We start from the raw sequence: 21,773 nt of genomic DNA on the forward strand, positions 1-21,773 counted from the left end.
GTCTCTCCGTCACTCTGCTCTGCTGTAACCCGAGGAGAAAATTTTCCTTGTGGGATACAAGTGTTATCCAGTGAGGGGAGAGAACGGCATGAAGGGCTGTGTGTGCAGCCAAGGGATGCGCGTGAATGTGGTGACGTAGCACGAGGACCAATTGATGCCTGACAAGGGCGGGGGCTGCTAACTCATGGTGCGTTCAAGGAAACTCGTACTTTGTGTTTTTCCTTCCTGTGAAGTCATACCAGTTCGATCTGGTACGAGTTCACAGGTCGGAAGTTACGAGTGGCCGTTATAGGGAACTTTCACAGACAACAGGACGGTAAAAACACGAGCTACGGGTTACCTGGAACGCTACCAAGTCGTAGTTGTGACTTGAAGCTGTAACTTACGGTTTCAAAAGCCTGCCTTGAACACAGCATTAGCCGAAACGGCCGTGCCGCTGTTATCTGCTTTAAACTCTAGACACATGATTTTCTCCACGTTTGTAGCCACACTTGTCCTTTGTCTCAAAATATAGTCAAAAAAGCATAAAGACTTAGAGAATAATTTTAAATATATTTTAAATGCAGCCAGGGAGTTCTCTGCTCCCATTCACCCTAGTTCATTTTTTTTCAGAGCCGAGCAGATGGAGCTCCAGTTTGTAACTCGCTGTAATTGGCATTATACTGTGTTTAAATTCACTCAGAATAGTCACACCTTGTACAGAAGTGCCCTATTTCTACTTGTTTTCTTTTTCAACTATTTTGCTAAGCTTTCAGCTATCATTGTGTGACCTCACATTCATCAAAGTCTCAACCTCCAGCATCCTTAAGTAGCCTATTCCTGTAGTCCAGTGGTTGTGGTGCCTCCCTGCCAACCCGAAGGTCTCTGGTTCAAATCCTGCCTGGGCAGTCTTGTTAGTGCCTCTTTGAATTTTAACTAATACCACTTGGTCTGGCTTATTTTTAAATCTTGCATAATTCACCTCCCCTCCTCCACTTTCAATTAGCTACAGGTGTTTGTTAAGAGACTCTTCTTTTTTTTTTTAAGCAGAAGTCAGTGAGCCTCTTATACAGGGGTTTCTTTTACCTACCTCTGTAGTCAAGTGGTTAAATCACTGGGCTGATGATCCTAAAGGTCTACTGACCATGAGCAATGGTGCTCAGCTGCTTTCAGCATTCACATGCAAATTCTAGTTATTAATATCTGATCTTTGTTGAGAACCAAAAGCTTTTATCTTTACAAAATGTTTAGGCAATATCACAATTTTTTGCGATACCTTTAACTGTGCTTCACTCACGCACCACGTGTTGGCATGTGTAGTTCAATAGTAATACCTATTACTTCTAAAGTGGTAATCAGTTTGAAATAATATATTTTCCGTCCTGTTTATGGGCATTTGACAGAAAAGACTTGTTTTCACTGTATGTGATTTTTATAAACCAATCTGTTTAAGATCAACATGATTAATTTTTCATTATGAAAAGGATTCTTTAATGTCATATTGTCACAATTTTTCAGCAACATTATGAGGTTTTCTGTGTGTGATCATTTTTAAGTTAACCATTTCCCTCTCTGAAGAGCTCACACCCTGTCTAATGAGAGGTACAATAGGACACACTTCTATTGTTCTTCCAGTGAAAGGACAAAGTGTGGGAAACCAGAGGAAACTCACTCACAGAGCCCTGTGGGACAATAGATCCAGACCTTTGCCCCGAGGAGACAAGGACACCGACTCATAAAATGGGAAATTCTTCTTCTGTCATTAAATCATATATCAAATTTTAACCCTTAAAGTGTAAGACAAGATTTTCAAAACACAATGTTTTTTAATGCAATTACTCTGGTTCAGTTTTATGGTCATATTTGGCTATCTAAAGCAAGAGAGAAAGTGAGAAATAAAATCTGGGAGGTCAGTGTTTTACTCAAAGCAAATGACTACAGCAAAGTATCAAAGGTGCACTTAAGTGTATATTAGTTTTATTTTCTCAATAGATTTTGATAATTATTTTGAGATTGAGACTTGATGGTTTTTTAATTATGAAATTAAAAAATGGCCTCAAAATGATGAGCGTTACAAATCCTTTTAAAAATTCGAAGGGCTTCATTCCTCTAAATGCACAGAGTGTGGGAAAGCTCTGGAGAGAGGAGTTTAGACTGATTAGCATCTTTGACTCCACCAGCAGCCGACTATTCTCCAAAGGGATTTGGCACACTTCAGGAAACAGCTGCCTCATCCTCCCACCCTCATGTACAGAACCTTGATCCTGTATCCACTGATACGAGACCAGAGTTGTGATTGAATGATCAACATATGTGACAGTGATTAAAAGTTCACTGAATAATCTGTAATCTGTGAACTATCAAATGTACTTTTTACAATAAAACTGTCTTCACATTTGTAAACTGTCCAAACTGTCAGAGACGACCAATGGTGGTCTTTCCCTCCAGATGGTCGGTGACGTCAGGCTCTGTTTCTGCTTCGACACACGTCTATTATCAGTCACACAAGCTCATTCAAAGTCCCTTTGTGCTTCATTGACCACAGCACAGGGAGGCAGTGTGGGAAACTGAGAGAAACTGTCTACTCACACTCATGACAGGACACAAGTCTGAAGAGTGTGCCACATCAGGACGATCATTGGTGTAATATACAATCTAAATACTGCATGGGTGTTAAAGCCCTGTGTAATACACAATTACATTAATTTCCAATATACAGTAATACTGTTTTTGTTTTGCAGAAAAAGGACAAAAAGTTCAAAATGAAAATGTTACTTTGATATATTATTAAGGCGGAATAAACAGCATTAGTTGGACTTGCTAGATTTAACTTTGGGTAGATATGTTTTCATGCTAAATTCTGTACTAAACAACATCTTTTATTCCATCACATATCATTGATATGGTTTTGTAATCACAGATGTGATAAACTGTCCCACGTGTAAGAATGATCAGCATTTGCTCAGTCAACGTCATTGATCCCAGCATCAGGCAGCAGGTCTGCAGGGTCAACACTTTCCCAGAGTTACACAGAGCTCTGTGAGTCTCTCTCCATCACCCCTCAGTGCTCCACCTGCTCCCCTGAGACCTAACCATTGTTCCCCAGGCAATATGACCACCGAGCATGTGGCAGCCCAGCAGTCCTTTTACTCTTTTAGCCTCTCTGATTGGCTGAGAGTGTGAGAAACTCCAGCCAGACCAAGACCCACACATTCATATGGAGATGTGGGACTATAAATAGGAGGGATGAAGCCAGCAGAGATCAGACTCTCTCTACAGAGACCTCTACAGCACAGAGATCCAGCCATGGCTCCTACAATCACTGCAGCAATCACCAACTCTCACCAGCACCTGACTGTGACTCACAAGGTAAATTGTAGATTCAACTTAATCTTCATCCTTGACTTCTTGTCTTTGTTGATGCAACACTTTACTCCAGGACCAGTTTATTAATGACTTTGTTCTTCTCTCTACAGATCAGAAAGCCTCTGGTGGAGAAGTTACGCAGAGAGCGAATCAACAGCAGCATCGAGCAGCTCAAGTCTCTCCTGGGTCCAGAGTTCTTCAAACAGCAGCCGGACTCCAAGCTGGAGAAAGCAGACATCCTGGAGATGACAGTTTGCTTCCTGACACAGCTGCAGCAGCAGAATCAACAGCAGAGAAGACTGCTGAACCACGTCAACAAGCTGCAGTCTTCCTCTGATAAGAGCCTGATGGAGGCTGACTTCTCTCTCCTGAGCTCCACAGTCCACAGCAGCACCACCAAAGAGAAGAGTCCAGTCAACAGCGCCCTCTGGAGGCCGTGGTAGACACCTACAGACTGGACTTACTCCCTAACAAACTGAGACCACCATGTTGGTCAAAGATCACTACAACTGAATTCTATGAAATTTAAGGACTTGTTCTTCTGTATGAACAGAAACTTTTATTTTTCCTTGATGGATTTTTATTTTCCTACTGGAAACAACTGATACTATATCTTTCAATCTAAGAAGGAGAACAAATTGTCATGCATATCGCATGAATCAAATATGATTGCTTTAGCAATTCATATTATTATGCTTCACTGTACGTCATGTATCAGTGACAAATACTGCTATGGTAACATTTGTTATCTATATAGTATTGATTAAGGTGATAAATGTCCCTTTTTATGGACATATCGTCTTAATGGACTTTAAATCCATTTAATCTATTTGATTATTAACAATGGATCTGTTGTAAGATCCTAGTGTTCACTGTTTGTTTTTAAGTTTTACTAGATTTTATTGATCATTTTGATCAAACATTTTAATTGTCCTGTTGATGGACATTTTGTCATAATTGACCTTTTCTTTATGTGACGAATGAAAATTGATCTGTTTTAAGATCAACATGTTTATCCTTTTCTTTTTATAAAAGGTGTTGATGATGTCTCTTTGTCACAGTTTTCCAGTGACAATAAGTTTCTACATTATGAAAATTAACTGAATTTTACAGTTATCAAGAATGTGACCTGTTGTCTGGTCATTTTTTATTGTCACTTTTTTTCAATAACAAAGTGTCAAAATGTTTGTCTTTTGTAAAGACAGTTGTCCCCTTACTCTCTCTGAGTACAGTGTGTCTTGTAGAAATCTACAAGTTGTTGTTGTGATGTATCATCACGTCTCACTGAAACTTTCATGCTTGTTGTGTCTCATTGTGTCTTGTTGAATAAACAAACACTGTCAGATCGAAATGTTGTGTTTCTGTGTCATTGTGATCCTCACACAGTGATGAAAGTTGGACATCTTGTTTAAGGTCCAGGCCTTGATCGCTACTAGTCCTGCAACTTTGTCCTGCAACTTTGTCCTGCAACTCTTCGAGTCTTCGACTTCGACTAGTCTGCCTGTCTAGCCTCTACCTGGTCTTTTTACTAAACTTAACCAACTCCTTTCATCATTGCCTGAGCCCAACCAGTGCAAGATCTCTTGGGGGGAAAATACACTATTAAACCAACACTAAGGAACTTTTCAACCTTCATATAATATTTTCATAACTTTTGTGAAGGTACATCGACTTACAACATGTTGAATGACACCTCTGTCATGGCCTGAGGGGGTCTATATCGCCTTCACTGGCACTAAGCAGCTTTGAGGAGCATGGTAGGAAACCGGCCTCACTTAAGTTTCACTTTCACTTTCGCGAGGTGGTGACGTCCTCATAAACATGTTTATGAGGACGTCACCACAGCAGCACAGACAGAAGACACAGAGAAGAAGGAAGACCTGGTGTGAAGTTACAGTCAGGTCAGAGCCTCTCGCATTCAGTAACAACAGATCAATAACATGCAGACTCTATAATTATAACTGTAACTTTACACAGGTTTTATGTGATGTTTTTAGATGCTGTAGAAGTAAAGGTGGGACTCACCTGATAGAAACAGGAAGTTGTCCAACAGTGACATCATCTTTAGATTTGATTTGTTTTGTTGGAATTTTGCTGGAATTTTTCTGGCTATACTGTCACCACGGCCACAAATTAAACTCTAGACACATGATTTTCTCCGCGTTTGTAGCCACACTTGTCCTTTGTCTCAAAATATAGTCAAAAAAGCAGAAAGACTTAGAGAATAATTTTAAATATATTTTAAATGCAGCCAGGGAGTTCTCTGCTCCCATTCACCCTAGTTCATTTTTTTTCAGAGCCGAGCAGATGGAGCTCCAGTTTGTAACTCGCTGTAATTGGCATTATACTGTGTTTAAATTCACTCAGAATAGTCACACCTTGTACAGAAGTGCCCTATTTCTACTTGTTTTCTTTTTCAACTCTTTTGCTAAGCTTTCAGCTATCATTGTGTGACCTCACATTCATCAAGGTCTCAACCTCCAGCATCCTTAAGTTAGCCTGACTCTCGCCAGACCCTTGTAGTTCCGCAAAGCTACGCTGAGCTCCGCACAAGGGTCTGGGACTGCTCCATAGGCGATTCATTTCAGAAGGCGGGGCCTTGTAAAAAAATCTTGTATGTGATTGGATAAACCACTTGTCCGTTATCTTGAATGACGTGCTACGTCAGCCACTCACTGCGAGCCGCCATTGTTGTTTGACTCAAACAGTCGCTTCAGCGCTACGTCACACCTCAGAAAGTCCCGCCCGGCGATCCTGATTGGTTCATTATTTTTTGCTCCGGGGAAGAAGTTTGCATTGGCCTCGAGTCCAGACCCTTGTGCGAAGCTGAGCGTAGCGCCTCTGGCGTAGCTTTGCGGAACTACAAGGGTCTGGCGAGAGCCAGGCTATCCTTAAGTAGCCTATTCCTGTAGTCCAGTGGTTGTGGTGCCTCCCTGCCAAGCCGAAGGTCTCTGGTTCAAATCCTGCCTGGGCAGTCTTGTTAGTGCCTCTTTGAATTTTAACTAATACCACTTGGTCTGGCTTATTAGTGTGACTGCTGAAGCAGTCACACTATTGTTCTTCTGTTTGGCCATTTTCTTCCGCCTTTTTACGGTCTTCTTCTAGTCCTTCATACTTTGTGCTATTTCAACAATTCATATATCAAAACGTGCAGCTTTTTTTGAACTTTATCGGCATTACTTTTCTCTTTTTAACTATTTATACTTTTTCAAATATTTAACTTTTTCTGATTTTTTTCAGCTTTATAATGGGTGTGTATTGCGTCTAACGAGCAGAGCTAGAGTTGTGTCAGAGTGGATAGAGGCAAAAAAACATTCTAGAGTTTTTCTGGCTAAACTGTCAGCATGGCCACAAATTAAACTCTAGACAAATTATTTTCTCCAGTTTTGTAGCCACACTTGTCTTCTGGCTAAAATTCTGGTCAAAAATGCAAAGAGACTTAGATAATAATTTAAAATATTTTTTAAATGCAGCCAGGGAGCTCTCTGCTCTCATTCAGCCCAATGCATTTTTTTCACATCAGCAGGAGAAGGAGCTCAACTTTGTAACTTGCTGTTAAGTGCTTTTTAATTCATTTTAATTCACCAAAAAATAGTCACAGGTCACAAAAAAGTCCTCTCCTTACTTGGTGTGGCTAATCTATACTCATTTCTTTTTATTTTAAGCATCATTGAAAAATCTCACATTCATCAAAGTCTCAACCTCTTTTCTTCACAACTCCACTGTAGTGTAGGGGTTAGGGTGGCTGCTTGCCAACCTTAAGGTCACTGGTTCGAATCCAAGGGAAGAATTCTTGTTATGTTATGTTGAATTCTGCTCTCCTCCCCCGCCTTCAATTGGTTACAGGTGTTTGTTATCTCCTTGATTACTCGTACCAGTTTGCAGCACATCATCACATTACAATGAATGACAACAGTCTGGAAAGCAGTGTGCTCTCTGTAGCCGAGTGGCAGAGTAAAGGCTTAGTGATCATATGGTCATGGGTTCGATTCCTGCCTCAGTCATTTCACATCATTGCTTGACTTTTGATTCCAATTATTCAGCTGTCATTGGACAGTCTTTGATTCCTCATAGTATAAAGCTCATTGTAACTCAGGTTCTCTGTGGCCATATGGTTAGTGTGTTAGGTGTTGTGCTATTTCAACAATTCATATATCAAAACGTGCAGCTTTTTTTTCAACTTTATCGGCATTACTTTTCTCTTTTTAACTATTTATACTTTTTCAAATATTTAACTGCAAATTAAACTCTAGACAAATTATTTTCTCCAGTTTTGTAGCCACACTTGTCTCCTGGCTAAAATTCTGGTCAAAAATGCAAAGAGACTTAGATAATAATTTAAAATATTTTTTAAATGCGGCCAGGGAGCTCTCTGCACATCATCACATTACAATGGCAACATGCATAGGTCTGTGCTCTCTGTGGTGAAGTGGCAGAGTAAAGGTATAGTGATCATGAGGTTGTGGGTTCGATTACTGGTTCAAATTTTGCCTCATCAACAATTATAGTGAATTATTTTCCCAGTCGTCCTCTGTTGACTTCTGATAACTTGCTTCATGTTGAAACTGCTGCTCTCAGCCTGAAATTCACAGAAATTTTCATTCTAAGTCTTACTTGGTGTGGCTAATTTCTGCACTTTCCTTACCTTTTTTTTTTAAGCAGGAGCCAGTGATCCTCTTATTAAAGGTTTTCTTTGCCACTCACATACTGTCTCTGCCTGTAGCCTAGTGGTTAGCTTGCTGAGCTGGAGACCTGAAGGTTACTGGTTCAAATCTTGCCTGAATAACAATTATAGTGAATTATTTTCCCAGTCGTCCTCTGTTGACTTCTGATAACTGGCTTCATGTTGAAACTGCTGCTCTCAGCCTGAAATTCACAGAAATTTTCATTCTAAGTCTTACTTGGTGTGGCTAATTTCTGCACTTTCCTTACCTTTTTTTTAAGCAGGAGCCAGTGATCCTCTTATTAAAGGTTTTCTTTGCCACTCACATACTGTCTCTGCCTGTAGCCTAGTGGTTAGCTTGCTGAGCTGGAGACCTGAAGGTTACTGGTTCAAATCTTGCCTCAATAACAATTATTCACAGAAATTTTCATTCTAAGTCATTCAAGCTTGACTCTCAAGCTTTCTTGATGTCAGAGTGAGACAGAGTGCAGCTCATCAACAGACAACAGTCTCTGCAACTTTGTGTGCACTGTGGCCTAGAGGCAGAGTTGAAGTCTACTGACCATGAGGTTGTGGGTTCGATTCCTACCTTGGTCAAACATTTGTATGGTAATCACTGCTTGCACTATTTGCTAATTCTGCAACAGCGTTCAGCTGCTGTCAGCAGTCACACCATTTCCATTCTTGGAAATGCCTTTTCTAGTTTTTAAATCTTGCATAATTCACCTCCCCTCCTCCACTTTCAATTAGCTACAGGTGTTTGTTAAGAGACTCTTCTTTTTTTGTTTTTAAGCAGAAGTCAGTGAGCCTCTTATACAGGGGTTTCTTTTACCTACCTCTGTAGTCAAGTGGTTAAATCACTGGGCTGATGATCCTAAAGGTCTACTGACCATGAGCAATGGTGCTCAGCTGCTTTCAGCATTCACATGCAAATTCTAGTTATTAGTGTGACTGGTCACACTATTGTTCTTCTGTTTGGCCATTTTCTTCCGCCTTTTTACGGTCTTCTTCTAGTCCTTCATACTTTGTGCTATTTCAACAATTCATATATCAAAACGTGCAGCTTTTTTTTAACTTTATCGGCATTACTTTTCTCTTTTTAACTATTTATACTTTTTCAAATATTTAACTTTTTCTGATTTTTTTCAGCTTTATAATGTGTGTGTATTGCGTCTAATGAGCAGAGCTAGAGTGGTGCCAGAGTGGATAGAGGCAAAAAAACATTCTAGAGTTTTTCTGGCTAAACTGTCAGCATGGCCACAAATTAAACTCTAGACAAATTATTTTCTCCAGTTTTGTAGCCACACTTGTCTTCTGGCTAAAATTCTGGTCAAAAATGCAAAGAGACTTAGATAATAATTTAAAATATCTTTTAAATGCAGCCAGGGAGCTCTCTGCTCTCATTCAGCCCAATGCATTTTTTTCACAACAGCAGGAGAAGGAGCTCAACTTTGTAACTTGCCGTTAAGTGCTTTTTAATTCATTTTAATTCACCAAAAAATAGTCACAGGTCACAAAAAAGTCCTCTTCTTACTTGGTGTGGCTAATTTATACTAATTTCTCTTTATTTTAAGCATCATTGAAAAATCTCACATTCATCAAAGTCTCAACCTCTCTTCTCCATAACTCCACTGTAGTGTAGGGGTTAGGGTGGCTGCTTGTCAACCCCAAGGTCACTGGTTCGAATCTAAGGGAAGAACTCTTGTTATGTTATGTTGAATTCTGCTCTCCTCCCCCGCCTTCAATTGGTTACAGGTGTTTGTTATCTCCTTGATTACTCGTACCAGTTTGCAGCACATCATCACATTACAATGAAAGACAACAGTCTTGTAAGCAGTGTGCTCTCTGTAGCCGAGTGGCAGAATAAAGGCTTAGTGATCATATGGTCATGGGTTCGATTCCTGCCTCAGTCATTTCACAGCATTGCTTGACTTTTGATTCCAATTATTCAGCTGTCATTGGACAGTCTTTGATTCCTCATAGTATAAAGCTCATTGTAACTCAGGTTCTCTGTGGCCATATGGTTAGTGTGTTAGGTGTTGTGCTATTTCAACAATTCATATATCAAAACGTGCAGCTTTTTTTGAACTTTATCGGCATTACTTTTCTCTTTTTAACTATTTATACTTTTTAAAATATTTAACTTTTTCTGCAAATTAAACTCTAGACAAATTATTTTCTCCAGTTTTGTAGCTACACTTGTCTTCTGGCTAAAATTCTGGTCAAAGATGCAAAGAGACTTAGATAATAATTTTAAATATTTTTTAAATGCAGCCAGGGAGCTCTCTGCTCTCATTCAGCCCAATGCTGAGAGTTCTCCACAACTCTGTCTGTAGTCCAGTTGGTAAGGTGGCCGCTTGCCAACCCCAAGGTCACTAGTTCGAATCCAGGCTGAGCAATCTTGTTATGTGATGTTGAATTCTGCTCCCCTCCCCCACCCTCAATTGGTTACAGGTGTTCGTTAAAGCAGAACTATGCAGGATTTGGGCTGTAATTATTGTGGCTCAGAGTCACTGTGATGGTTGAGTGACCTGTTATGAAGTGAATGGGGTCTAGGCCAATGCGCTCACCCCCCCCACTGGCTGAAAACCGCACTTGCAAGATCAGTCGTCCGTCTCGGTGTTACAAATCTCGTCAATGGACAGAAGTATCGCGAGAAACTGCCTTACGGCAGTACGAGATAAGAACGCATATGTCGTCATGCATGTCACGAATCGTGATTGGTTTGAGTTCGGAAAGTCGGAGGAAACCATGGAAACATGATATGTTTACTGATGAAGTTCAGCTTGTGGCTAACGGGGAGCTAATGCTAACACAGATACACACACCATGGGTCTTTTATAAGATAATGTAATACATTATGACACACACACACACACACACACACACACACCTTCGCGTTTTGGAACCTTTATTCCTGTGTGTGTATGTCTGTGTCTTTGTGCCTGTGTCTGGCTGTATTAGCGTTAGCGCCGTGTTAGCGTTAGCTCCGTGTTAGCATAGCGTTAGCTCGGTGTTAGCGTTAGCTCGGTGTTAGCATTAGCTCCGTGTTAGCATTAGCTCCGTGTTAGCGTTAGCTCGGTGTTAGCAGGGCTTAGCAAACAGCAGTAAACACAAGCACGTGTAGGGGGGGTGGAGGAGGTGGCGGCGGCAAGTTTTTTTTTTTTTTTCTTTTTACGACAGTGACATGTGCCTACCAGAACTGTGGGGGAGCTCCGGAGAGGGAAAAAAAGAGAAACCAATGAAGGAGCGAGCTATTTCCGGCCGACCTGCATAGTTCTGCTTTAAGAGACGCATTAATTGCTTCTGCCACCGTTTGCAGCACATCATCACATTACAATGGCAACATGCTTATGTCTGTGCTCTCTGTGGCAAAGTGGCAGAGTAAAGGTTTATTGATCATGAGGTCATGGGTTCGATTCCTTACTTTTTTTCTAAGCAGAAGCCAGTGATCCTCTTATCAAAGGTTTTCTTTACCCCTCACATACTGTCTCTGTCTGTAGCCTGGTGGTTGGCTTGCTGGTCTGGAGACCTGAAGGTTGCTGGTTCAAATCTTGCCTCAACAACAATTATAGTGAATTATTTTCCCAGTCGTCCTCTGTTGACTTCTGATAACTTGCTTCATGTTGAAACTGCTGCTCTCAGCCTGAAATTCACAGAAATTTTCATTCTAAGTCATTCAAGCTTGACTCTCAAGCTTTCTTGATGTTGACAGTGTGCAGATCATTAACAGACAACAGTCTCTGCAACTGCGTGTGCACTGTGGCCTAGAGGCAGAGTGAAAGTCTACTGACCATGAGGTTGTGGGTTTGATTCCGACCTTGGTCAAACATTTGTATGGTGATCACTGCTAGCACTATTTGCTAATTCTGCAACAGCGTTCAGCTGCTTTCAGCAGTCACACCATTTCCATTCTTGGAAATGCTTTTTCTAGTTAATATCTGATCTTTGTTAAGATCCAAAAGCTTTTATCTTTACAAAATGTTTAGGCAATATCACAATTTTTTGCGATACCTTTAATTGTGCTTCACTCACGCACCACGTGTTGGCATGTGTAGTTCAATAGTAATACCTATTACTTCTAAAGTGGTAATCAGTTCGAAATAATATATTTTCCGTCCTATTTATGGGCATTTGACATAAAAGACTTGTTTTCACTGTATGTGATTTTTATAAACCAATCTGTTTAAGATCAACATGATTAATTTTTCATTATGAAAAGGATTCTTTAATGTCACATTGTCACAGTTTTTCAGCAACATTATGAGGTTTTCTCTGTGTGATCATTTTTAAGTTAACCATTTCCCTCTCTGAAGAGCTCATACCCTGTCTAATGAGAGATACAATAGGACACACTTCTATTGTTCCTCCAGTGAAAGGACAAAGTGTGGGAAACCAGAGGAAACTCACTCACAGAGCCCTGTGGGACAATAGATCCAGACCTTTGCCCCGAGGAGACAAGGACACCGACTCATAAAATGGGAAATTCTTCTTCTGTCATTAAATCATATATCAAATTTTAACCCTTAAAGTGTAAGACGAGATTTTCAAAACACAATGTTTTTTAATGCAATTACTCTACTTTACTTTTATGGTCATATTTGGCTATCTAAAGCAAGAGGAGGTCAGTGTTTTACTCAAAGCAAATGACTACAGCAAAGTATCAAAGGTGCACTTAAGTGTATATTAGTTTTATTTTCTCAATAGATTTTGAAAATTATTTTGAGATTGAGACTTGATGGTTTTTTAATTATGAAATTAAAAAATGGCCTCAAAATGATGGGCGTTACAAATCCTTTTAAAAATTCGAAGGGCTTCATTCCTCTAAATGCACAGAGTGTGGGAAAGCTCTGGAGAGAGGAGTTTAGACTGATTAGCATCTTTGACTCCACCAGCAGCCGACTATTCTCCAAAGGGATTTGGCACACTTCAGGAAACAGCTGCCTCATCCTCCCACCCTCATGTACAGAACCTTGATCCAGTATCCACTGATACGAGACCAGAGTTGTGATTGAATGATCAACATATGTGACAGTGATTAAAAGTTCACTGAATAATCTGTAATCTGTGAACTATCAAATGTACTTTTTACAATAAAACTGTCTTCACATTTGTAAACTGTCCAAACTGTCAGAGACGACCAATGGTGGTCTTTCCCTCCAGATGGTCGGTGACGTCAGGCTCTGTTTCTGCTTCGACACACGTCTATTATCAGTCACACAAGCTCATTCAAAGTCCCTTTGTGCTTCATTGACCACAGCACAGGGAGGCAGTGTGGGAAACTGAGAGAAACTGTCTACTCACACTCATGACAGGACACGAGTCTGAAGAGTGTGCCACATCAGGACGATCATTGGTGTAATACACAATCTAAATACTGCATGGGTGTTAAAGCCCTGTGTAATACACAATTACATTAATTTCCAATATACAGTAATACTGTTTTTGTTTTGCAGAAAAAGGACAAAAAGTTCAAAATGAAAATGTTACTTTGATATATTATTAAGACAGAATAAACAGCATTCGTTGGACTTGCTAGATTTAACTTTGGGTAGATATGTTTTCATGCTAAATTCTGTACTAAACAACATCTTTTATTCCGTCACATATCATTGATATGGTTTTGTAATCACAGATGTGATTAACTGTCCCACGTGTAAGAATGATCAGCATTTGCTCAGTCAAAGTCATTGATCCCAGCATCAGGCAGCAGGTCTGCAGGGTCAACACTTTCCCAGAGTTACACAGAGCTCTGTGAGTCTCTCTTCATCACCCCTCAGTGCTCCACCTGCTCCCCTGAGACCTAACCATTGTTCCCCAGGCAATATGACCACCGAGCATGTGGCAGCCCAGCAGTCCTTTTACTATTTTTAGCCTCTCTGATTGGCTGAGAGTGTGAGAAACTCCAGCCAGACCAAGACCCACACATTCATATGGAGATGTGGGACTATAAATAGGAGGGATGAAGCCAGCGGAGATCAGACTCTCTCTACAGAGACCTCTACAGCACAGAGATCCAGCCATGGCTCCTACAATCACTGCAGCAATCACCAACTCTCACGAGCACCTGACTGTGACTCACAAGGTAAATTGTAGATTCAACTTAATCTTCATCCTTGACTTCTTGTCTTTGTTGATGCAACACTTTACTCCAGGACCAGTTTATTAATGACTTTGTTCTTCTCTCTACAGATCAGAAAGCCTCTGGTGGAGAAGTTACGCAGAGAGCGAATCAACAGCAGCATCGAGCAGCTCAAGTCTCTCCTGGGTCCAGAGTTCTTCAAACAGCAGCCGGACTCCAAGCTGGAGAAAGCAGACATCCTGGAGATGACAGTTTGCTTCCTGACACAGCTGCAGCAGCAGAATCAACAGCAGAGAAGACTGCTGAACCATGTCAACAAGCTGCAGTCTTCCTCTGATAAGAGCCTGATGGAGGCTGACTTCTCTCTCCTGAGCTCCACAGTCCACAGCAGCACCACCAAAGAGAAGAGTCCAGTCAACAGCGCCCTCTGGAGGCCGTGGTAGACACCTACAGACTGGACTTACTCCCTGATAAACTGAGACCACCATGTTGGTCAAACATCACTACAACTGAATTCTATGAAATTTAAGGACTTGTTCTTCTGTATGAACAGAAACTTTTATTTTTCCTTGATGGATTTTTATTTTCCTACTGGAAACAACTGATACTATATCTTTCAATCTAAGAAGGAGAACAAATTGTCATGCATATCGCATGAATCAAATATGATTGCTTTAGCAATTCATATTATTATGCTTCACTGTACGTCATGTATCAGTGACAAATACTGCTATGGTAACATTTGTTATCTATATAGTATTGATTAAGGTGATAAATGTCCCTTTTTATGGACATATCGTCTTAATGGACTTTAAATCCATTTAATCTATTTGATTATTAACAATGGATCTGTTGTAAGATCCTAGTGTTCACTGTTTGTTTTTAAGTTTTACTAGATTTTATTGATCATTTTGATCAAACATTTTAATTGTCCTGTTGATGGACATTTTGTCATAATTGACCTTTTCTTTATGTGACGAATGAAAATTGATCTGTTTTAAGATCAACATGTTTATCCTTTTCTTTTTATAAAAGGTGTTGATGATGTCTCTTTGTCACAGTTTTCCAGTGACAATAAGTTTCTACATTATGAAAATTAACTGAATTTTACAGTTATCAAGAATGTGACCTGTTGTCTGGTCATTTTTTATTGTCACTTTTTTTCAATAACAAAGTGTCAAAATGTTTGTCTTTTGTAAAGACAGTTGTCCCCTTACTCTCTCTGAGTACAGTGTGTCTTGTAGAAATCTACAAGTTGTTGTTGTGATGTATCATCACGTCTCACTGAAACTTTCATGCTTGTTGTGTCTCATTGTGTCTTGTTGAATAAACAAACACTGTCAGATCGAAATGTTGTGTTTCTGTGTCATTGTGATCCTCACACAGTGATGAAAGTTGGACATCAAAACAAATGCACATGGCCATGACCAGACTTGCATAATTCCTCTTTAAAGGTCGGTGGATTTCAGGAAAACCAACTTGTTAAAAGTAATTCTGGAGACATCCAGGATAGGGCCGGGCACCATTATTTATATACAGTAGAGGTGATTTTCCATAAAAGGTGGAGAATTGACCTGAAACACAGTTCAGTTATTAAGGTGCTGGCTTGGGGTTCCGAAAAACCATTGACTGCAAGTAAAAAATAAAAAAAAATAAAAAATCCATACAGCATGCTCAAGCTGAGGGTGATGAAATGTTCAAAGTTGCACAAGCTGCAGCAGTCAGGAAAGGTAAAAGTCCAACAGGACGCTGTTTAGCTCAGTGGACAGAGCAGGCGCCCCATGAGCAGAGGCTCGTCCTCCCTGCGACAGCCCCCGACTCAAACCCCACATGGGGTGGCCCTTTGCTGCATGTCATTTCCCCCCTTTCTGCCTCCCCATTTCCTGTCTCTCACAACTAACCTGTCAATTAAAGGCAGAAAAGCCCCAAAAACTATACTTACAAAAAAAGTCCACCGGCAGTTGTGCACAAGTTCCTGTGCATCACATTCATCACCATACCTCATTACTCTTTTTAATCAACTTGAAATATTGAGTACAAATGACTAGAAGTCAAAAGCTTGCTTTCATCAAGCTGAAGTTATGGAGGGCAAATGAGTAACCTTACTAACCTCATAATCAATAGTGGCTGTGTCTGCCCACCAACAGAGCTAATCCAGATTTAAGATTTTTATATTTTATTATCACTATCATGTTTGTGTAATAAATTACTCATTTTCTTTTTTTTTCTTTTGCAGCGAAAGGCATTTAATAGCTATAGCATTTTAGATTGCATTATTTTAAAATTAGTCAGCTGAGCCTGCGTTCGCTTAAACATTAGCCAACTTCAGCTGACAAAACTGATGGTTACTGGCTGACCACACGGTTATCTCATGAAAGGCATATGCACACTATTAATCCATTTGTGCCTTGCAGGAGCAGAAACCTCTGTAGCAATTGTAACAAGGGAGTTTAGCAAAGACGCAGCTTTTGATGCTGCTCAAAATATATTTTTTGTGATTTGTGATTGAGGCCAAAGGATTCAGTTACAGTGTAATCTGTTCACAGCACCTCTTTTAAAACCATGCTGGCTTATTCAGATATTACATTGCTGACTTCAGACACTGACTTTTTGAATGTGGTGCACCACCACCACCACCTCTGTGCCAACTACACATTCCTGCAGCTCTTTTGAATTAAAAAATAAATGATATAAGAACTACATTTTAATCTAATATGGACATGAAACAGACATTGACTAGATTCTCCTTCACCCCTGTTGCAAGGCAGTTGGGTGAGTATCAGTCAACAAAGCATGTAGTTGGTCTTGTTACAGTCTACAACTGTAAATTGGATGAAAGATGCTTGCTCTGCTAAACCCTAAACCAGATGAGCAGTTGAGAATATCAAGAGAAATCTTAGGAGCTTTTAGTTCACTTCTGAGATATTTGTTTGAGTAATTTCTTGAGACAGACAAAGGTATTTCAAAGTTGTATCAGGAAACAGACATTGGCTTCTAGATGCCCCTTTACCCCTGTTGCAGGACAGTTTGTTTGGTGAGTAAACACTACAGAAGGTTTTACTGGCATAACGCTCAATATTAGTATTTGGTGTCCTATAGTCTGCGTATCATTCCGTCAGAGGGTGGGTCGATGAGGCCCAAAATAATTGGTCAGTGATATGGATATAAAGCCGACCTGTGGACACAGAGGCATCAGAGTCATAATGAGGATCTTGTGTGTTGCTATTGTTGTGCTGAGTCTCACCTCAGTGAGCCAGTCTGCACCACTGACCTGTGAGCATCTCCTCAAGCCACTGGACCAAGGGCCGGATGTAAGTTTATTTCCACATTTATTCTTTTTGCAGCAGCTGTATCAATCAGAAATAAGTTGAACCTATTTATGCTACACTTACCAAACAAAGAGTCAACACCTATCCTACCAACCTCCATAAGCTCCATCTACTTCAGAAACGCTTCGTTAGAACCGCCACTAACTCTAATTTCAGGGCTCCATCCTCCCCGCTGTTTGCCAAATTGAAAATCTCAACCATATTTGATATTAATATCTTGCAAATAAGTATCTTCATATACAAAGCAATGCACCAAAGTCACATATTACCAAATCAATTTCAACAATACTTTCGCACAAATTCAAGTTTCCACTCGCACGCTACAAGACAAGCAGGTCACCTACACCGACCCCGTTGTAATACCACCAGAGGGCAGTACACCATCAAATACAGAGGAATTCTGTTATGGAATGAACATAGTCAATTAGCCGATAGTTCCTCCTCCTTGGCAATATTTAAAAAGAAACTACTGTTAAAATTAACTGAACATCAAAACATGGTTTGACTTTTAACTCTGCTTTCCTAGCGCCCCATGTTTTTTGTTTTTTTTTGTTTTGTTTTTTAGTTTTTCTTTTCTTTCCCTTTTTAGTGTTTACTTGGACTTAATTCATCTGTTCTCTTCTTTTGTCTCGCTTTCTTTTCCCACGTCTTTTTGTTTATTTATTTATTTAGTGCTGTTATAATTACTACTACTTTTATTTTCACTACCAACATCTTCCCTGTTTTTTTTCATCTTTTTCCTTCCTTTCTTTTTTTTAATTGTATTATTTCCATACCTAGCACAAGGTATGTGATTATTATTTCTTGACTGTGCTTCAATTATCTGTTAGATCAAGGTGAGGTCATGTTATAAGCCTTTCGGGTTTCAGACCTCACCTGCACATCTATTTTTCATATCTTTCTTACTAGTAAAGAGAGATAAGTAAATGCTTTGTTTTATTTCTTATGTGCAAATAAATAAAAGTCTAAAAAGTCTAAAGTCAAAATAAATGAACTGAATAAACTAAATGTCCCTCTTCTGTTATTTCAGTTCTCCGGGAGATGGTACTTTATAGGTCTGTCATCAAGTGGCTGTTTTTTTCCAACTCTGTTTGATGCTGTTTCGCCAAGTTTTGCATTTGATTTTACCTCAACTGGCAAACCAAACATCTATGGAACCACCGCTCACGTTAAAACGTAAGAAGTCTTTTCACTGGTAACAATCTTTAAAAGTTGCATCTGACTTTTAAAGATTCATACCTTGATGATACAGTATCATGACCCAAAGCATTTGTGTGGTACATATCATTATGAAATCCTCAACAGGTTCGGATATTGTCAGAACAGTACCAAGTTAGAATTCCATGGGAGCAACGTTGTATATAATGTTGATCATGGTGAGAAGTTTTTCAATATACTGAGTGCACTGTTAAATTCTTGTATTAGATGTGGCTAATGATTTTTGTGTTTTTAACAAATGTAGATGAAGTGTAAATTTCTTTATGATATCGTGCCTGTAATGTCAAACATTTTATGTATTATTTCCATTAACACATTTCTTGTTTCAAGCATCTGACCAACTTCCGCTGCTGCAAAGTGGATGTCCTGATTGCGTTGTTATGAGGGGGAATAACTACATGTCTGCTCTTTTTCTTCTCAGTAAGGACAAGATTAAGATACTTTTTAGAATAACTGTATGATGAAGTGAAACAATGCAATTTTTTTATAGGCTTTATTGTTTTACTATTCTGTAAGTCGTATGTCAAAATATATTCTTAATTAATTGAGTTGTCACTGTTTATGTTCCTAAGAGGCCTTTAATATAATATAAATATACTAAACACGGTGTGCGCGCAGTAGTGTGGGTTAAAGTGAATGCAGTGTATTGCAGACATTTCAAGACAGAATATCATTACAAAACTTTCATCTTAAATGTGTCACCTGTTTTATAGGCAGGAGACAGACGATCACTGCTGCTGAGATGAAGGAGTTTGAGACACAGATAAAGTGTCTGGGCTGGTCCAAAGTGGTGGTCTTCAACACAGATCATGGTGAGACTTTGACAACAAAAAAATAATTGTTTGTGGACTAGAAAATGTCCTTTGTCCTTCCAGTCAACTGTGATGATGAACTGTGTATGTTTTTTGTTCCCTGCACAGTATATGAAAACTGCCCGTCGCCACCTGGACCCTCTGACAAAGGATATTCAGAACTAGATGAGCTGATGGCGGCAAGATTGGAAAAGTCAAATTTTTTTGAGTGTGTTGTTTAAGAGGCACCTCGTACTTACTTCCAGGCTGCCTGTGACTGGATTAAGGAAACGTGGAATGACCTTTGGTCATGGTAACTGTAATCAACTGTACAGTACTCTAACCAACTGATAACAAATATACCATTTAATTTTTTATCAATGGAATAAAAGTCATATAAATAAGTGAAAATATAATTGGGTCGTTATTAAACATTTATGCGACTACTGTTATCTGGAATTCAGAATTGTTGACCTGCAGGAGTAGCAGTGGAGTTGATAGGCCTATTAAGGTTCCTAATGAGGAGCAGTTACACAACAACAACAATAATAATATTAACAATAATAATAAGACTGCGTTCACACCGGACCTTTTGTTTTTAGAACGAGCGACGAGTTTACATGTTAAAGGGATAGTTCACCCTAGAATGATATTTCGCTCATTATCTACTCACCCTCATGTTGACTAAGGGCTGGAAGAATTTTCAGAGTCCACCGTCCCTTCGTAGCAGTGCATTTCAATGCAACGGTTGCAAAGGGACACCAGAGCTCTTCGTAAAAAAACACACACAAAAAAACATCCAAATACCTCCATGATGCTCGTATGTAATGTCCGTCTTGTGCTGAAGCCCCAAATTGCGTAATTGTCCCGAAAAAAATTAAATAAGTCTATATTTTAAGCTTGTTTGTAGCGGAAGCTTCTCGAAGCTCCTCTTCCTGGTCCGTCCAAATCTCGCGTGATTCGCAGTAACCGCACTGACGCCGGCGCAAATCACGCGAGATTTGGACGGACCAGGAAGAGGAGCTTCGAGAAGCTTCCGCTACAAACAAGCTTAAAATATAGACTTATTTAATTTTTTTCAGGACAAATACGCAATTTGGGGCTTCAGCACAAGACGGACATTACATACGAGCAGCATGGAGGTATTTGGATGTTTTTTTGTGTGTGTTTTTTTACGAAGAGCTCTGGTGTCCCTTTGCAACCGTTGCATTGAAATGCACTGCTACGCTGAGACCCCCTGTAACTCAGAGAAGGGACGGTGGACTCTGAAAATTCTTCCAGCCCTTAGTCCACATGAGGGTGAGTAGATAATGAGCGAAATATCATTCTAGGGTGAACTATGCCTTTAAGTGAATGCAAACGAGCGATGGAGCGTTTAATCACCCAGGCGAAAAAACGCTGGGGCTTGGAGCGACGGAGCGTTTTTTCGCTCAAGTCGCTCCCGTCGCTCGAGATGAGAAATCCCAACTCTCTGGCCGCCAGTCGCTCAGCGCTGATTGGCTGCCGTAATCCCGGTGGTGCCGGTGTAAACAGAGACACATGACAGTGGGCATGATGCCATCAAAGCGAAAATGCGAGTCTGTGGCTCTGAGCCAAATTGACGAGCGTCTGCACCTGAGCGACGGAGCGTTTTTTTTTCGGAGCGATACGAGCGACAGCGACAAAAATAAAAGGTCCGGTGTGAACGCACCTTAAAGAATACGAAATAAAAGCTTACAATTTTTTTTTTTTAAGTATATTTTTTGGCCTTTTTGCCTTTATTTGATAGCACAGTGAGATATAGACAGGTAAGGGGGAGGCAGAGAGAGGGGGATTGACATGCAGGAAATGTCTGCCCAACGTGGGATTCGAACCGGGACGCCTGCGTTGAGGACCACTGCGCCACGCACCTCCCCGAGATGCAAACAATTGACGTTCACCTTCAACAGGCTTCATCTCCGCAACCTGGACCTACTAAAGCTCTGGCTAGTTGCGCTAAAAATGGACCTGAATGCCGAAGTGGAATCATATTATCAGAATGAGCCACGCCATGCTCAGAGATGACATCATCCAGGTCAGAGGTCAGTAGGTCAACCTACAGACCCCGGATGTTGATAACAGCCCCAGAACACAAGAGGACATCATAAGTCCACCTTAAATCTGACTGTTGTTGTGTCAGGTGAGTTCTGAACATTCATCATCACAATGAAAACCGTAGAGATGATGGAGGTGAGAGACAGAGAGGCTCTACATCACTAACAGAACTTACTCTACATCAACATCATCACAACTTGACTCATAAATGCTCTGAAACTGAAATGAATTCATACTTTAACTGCAGAAACCAGTGATAAAATGTGATTGTG

General features: G+C 40.1%; 3 protein-coding genes and 1 long non-coding RNA gene across 4 annotated transcripts in view; all 4 read left to right on the forward strand.

Annotated features, from left to right (window-relative positions):
- LOC146992398 (uncharacterized) overlaps positions 1-21,773 on the forward strand; it is a 91,235-nt gene that overhangs the window by 20,189 nt on the left and 49,273 nt on the right. The gene's annotated exons all lie outside the window — the stretch shown is intronic.
- On the forward strand, positions 3,145-3,810 carry LOC146992401 (transcription factor HES-4-like). The gene is made up of 2 exons (XM_085786291.1): positions 3,145-3,348; positions 3,456-3,810. Exons 1-2 carry the CDS (start codon positions 3,226-3,228, stop codon positions 3,786-3,788), a joined length of 456 nt encoding a protein of 151 aa, XP_085642417.1. The 5' UTR covers positions 3,145-3,225; the 3' UTR covers positions 3,789-3,810.
- On the forward strand, positions 13,971-15,251 carry LOC146992402 (transcription factor HES-4-like). Its single transcript, XM_085786255.1, has 2 exons — positions 13,971-14,093; positions 14,201-15,251. The coding sequence occupies exons 1-2, from the start codon at positions 13,971-13,973 to the stop codon at positions 14,531-14,533; spliced, it is 456 nt and encodes a 151-aa protein (XP_085642381.1). The 3' UTR covers positions 14,534-15,251.
- On the forward strand, positions 17,188-19,844 carry LOC146992403 (uncharacterized). Its single transcript, XM_085786243.1, has 6 exons — positions 17,188-17,401; positions 18,450-18,595; positions 18,725-18,795; positions 18,968-19,057; positions 19,351-19,449; positions 19,558-19,844. The coding sequence occupies exons 1-6, from the start codon at positions 17,249-17,251 to the stop codon at positions 19,668-19,670; spliced, it is 672 nt and encodes a 223-aa protein (XP_085642369.1). The 5' UTR covers positions 17,188-17,248; the 3' UTR covers positions 19,671-19,844.

The sequence above is a fragment of the Trachurus japonicus genome, chromosome 1 (assembly GCF_045865225.1).
Source record: "Trachurus japonicus isolate A0001 chromosome 1, Traja_1.0".
Taxonomy (NCBI): domain Eukaryota; kingdom Metazoa; phylum Chordata; class Actinopteri; order Carangiformes; family Carangidae; genus Trachurus; species Trachurus japonicus.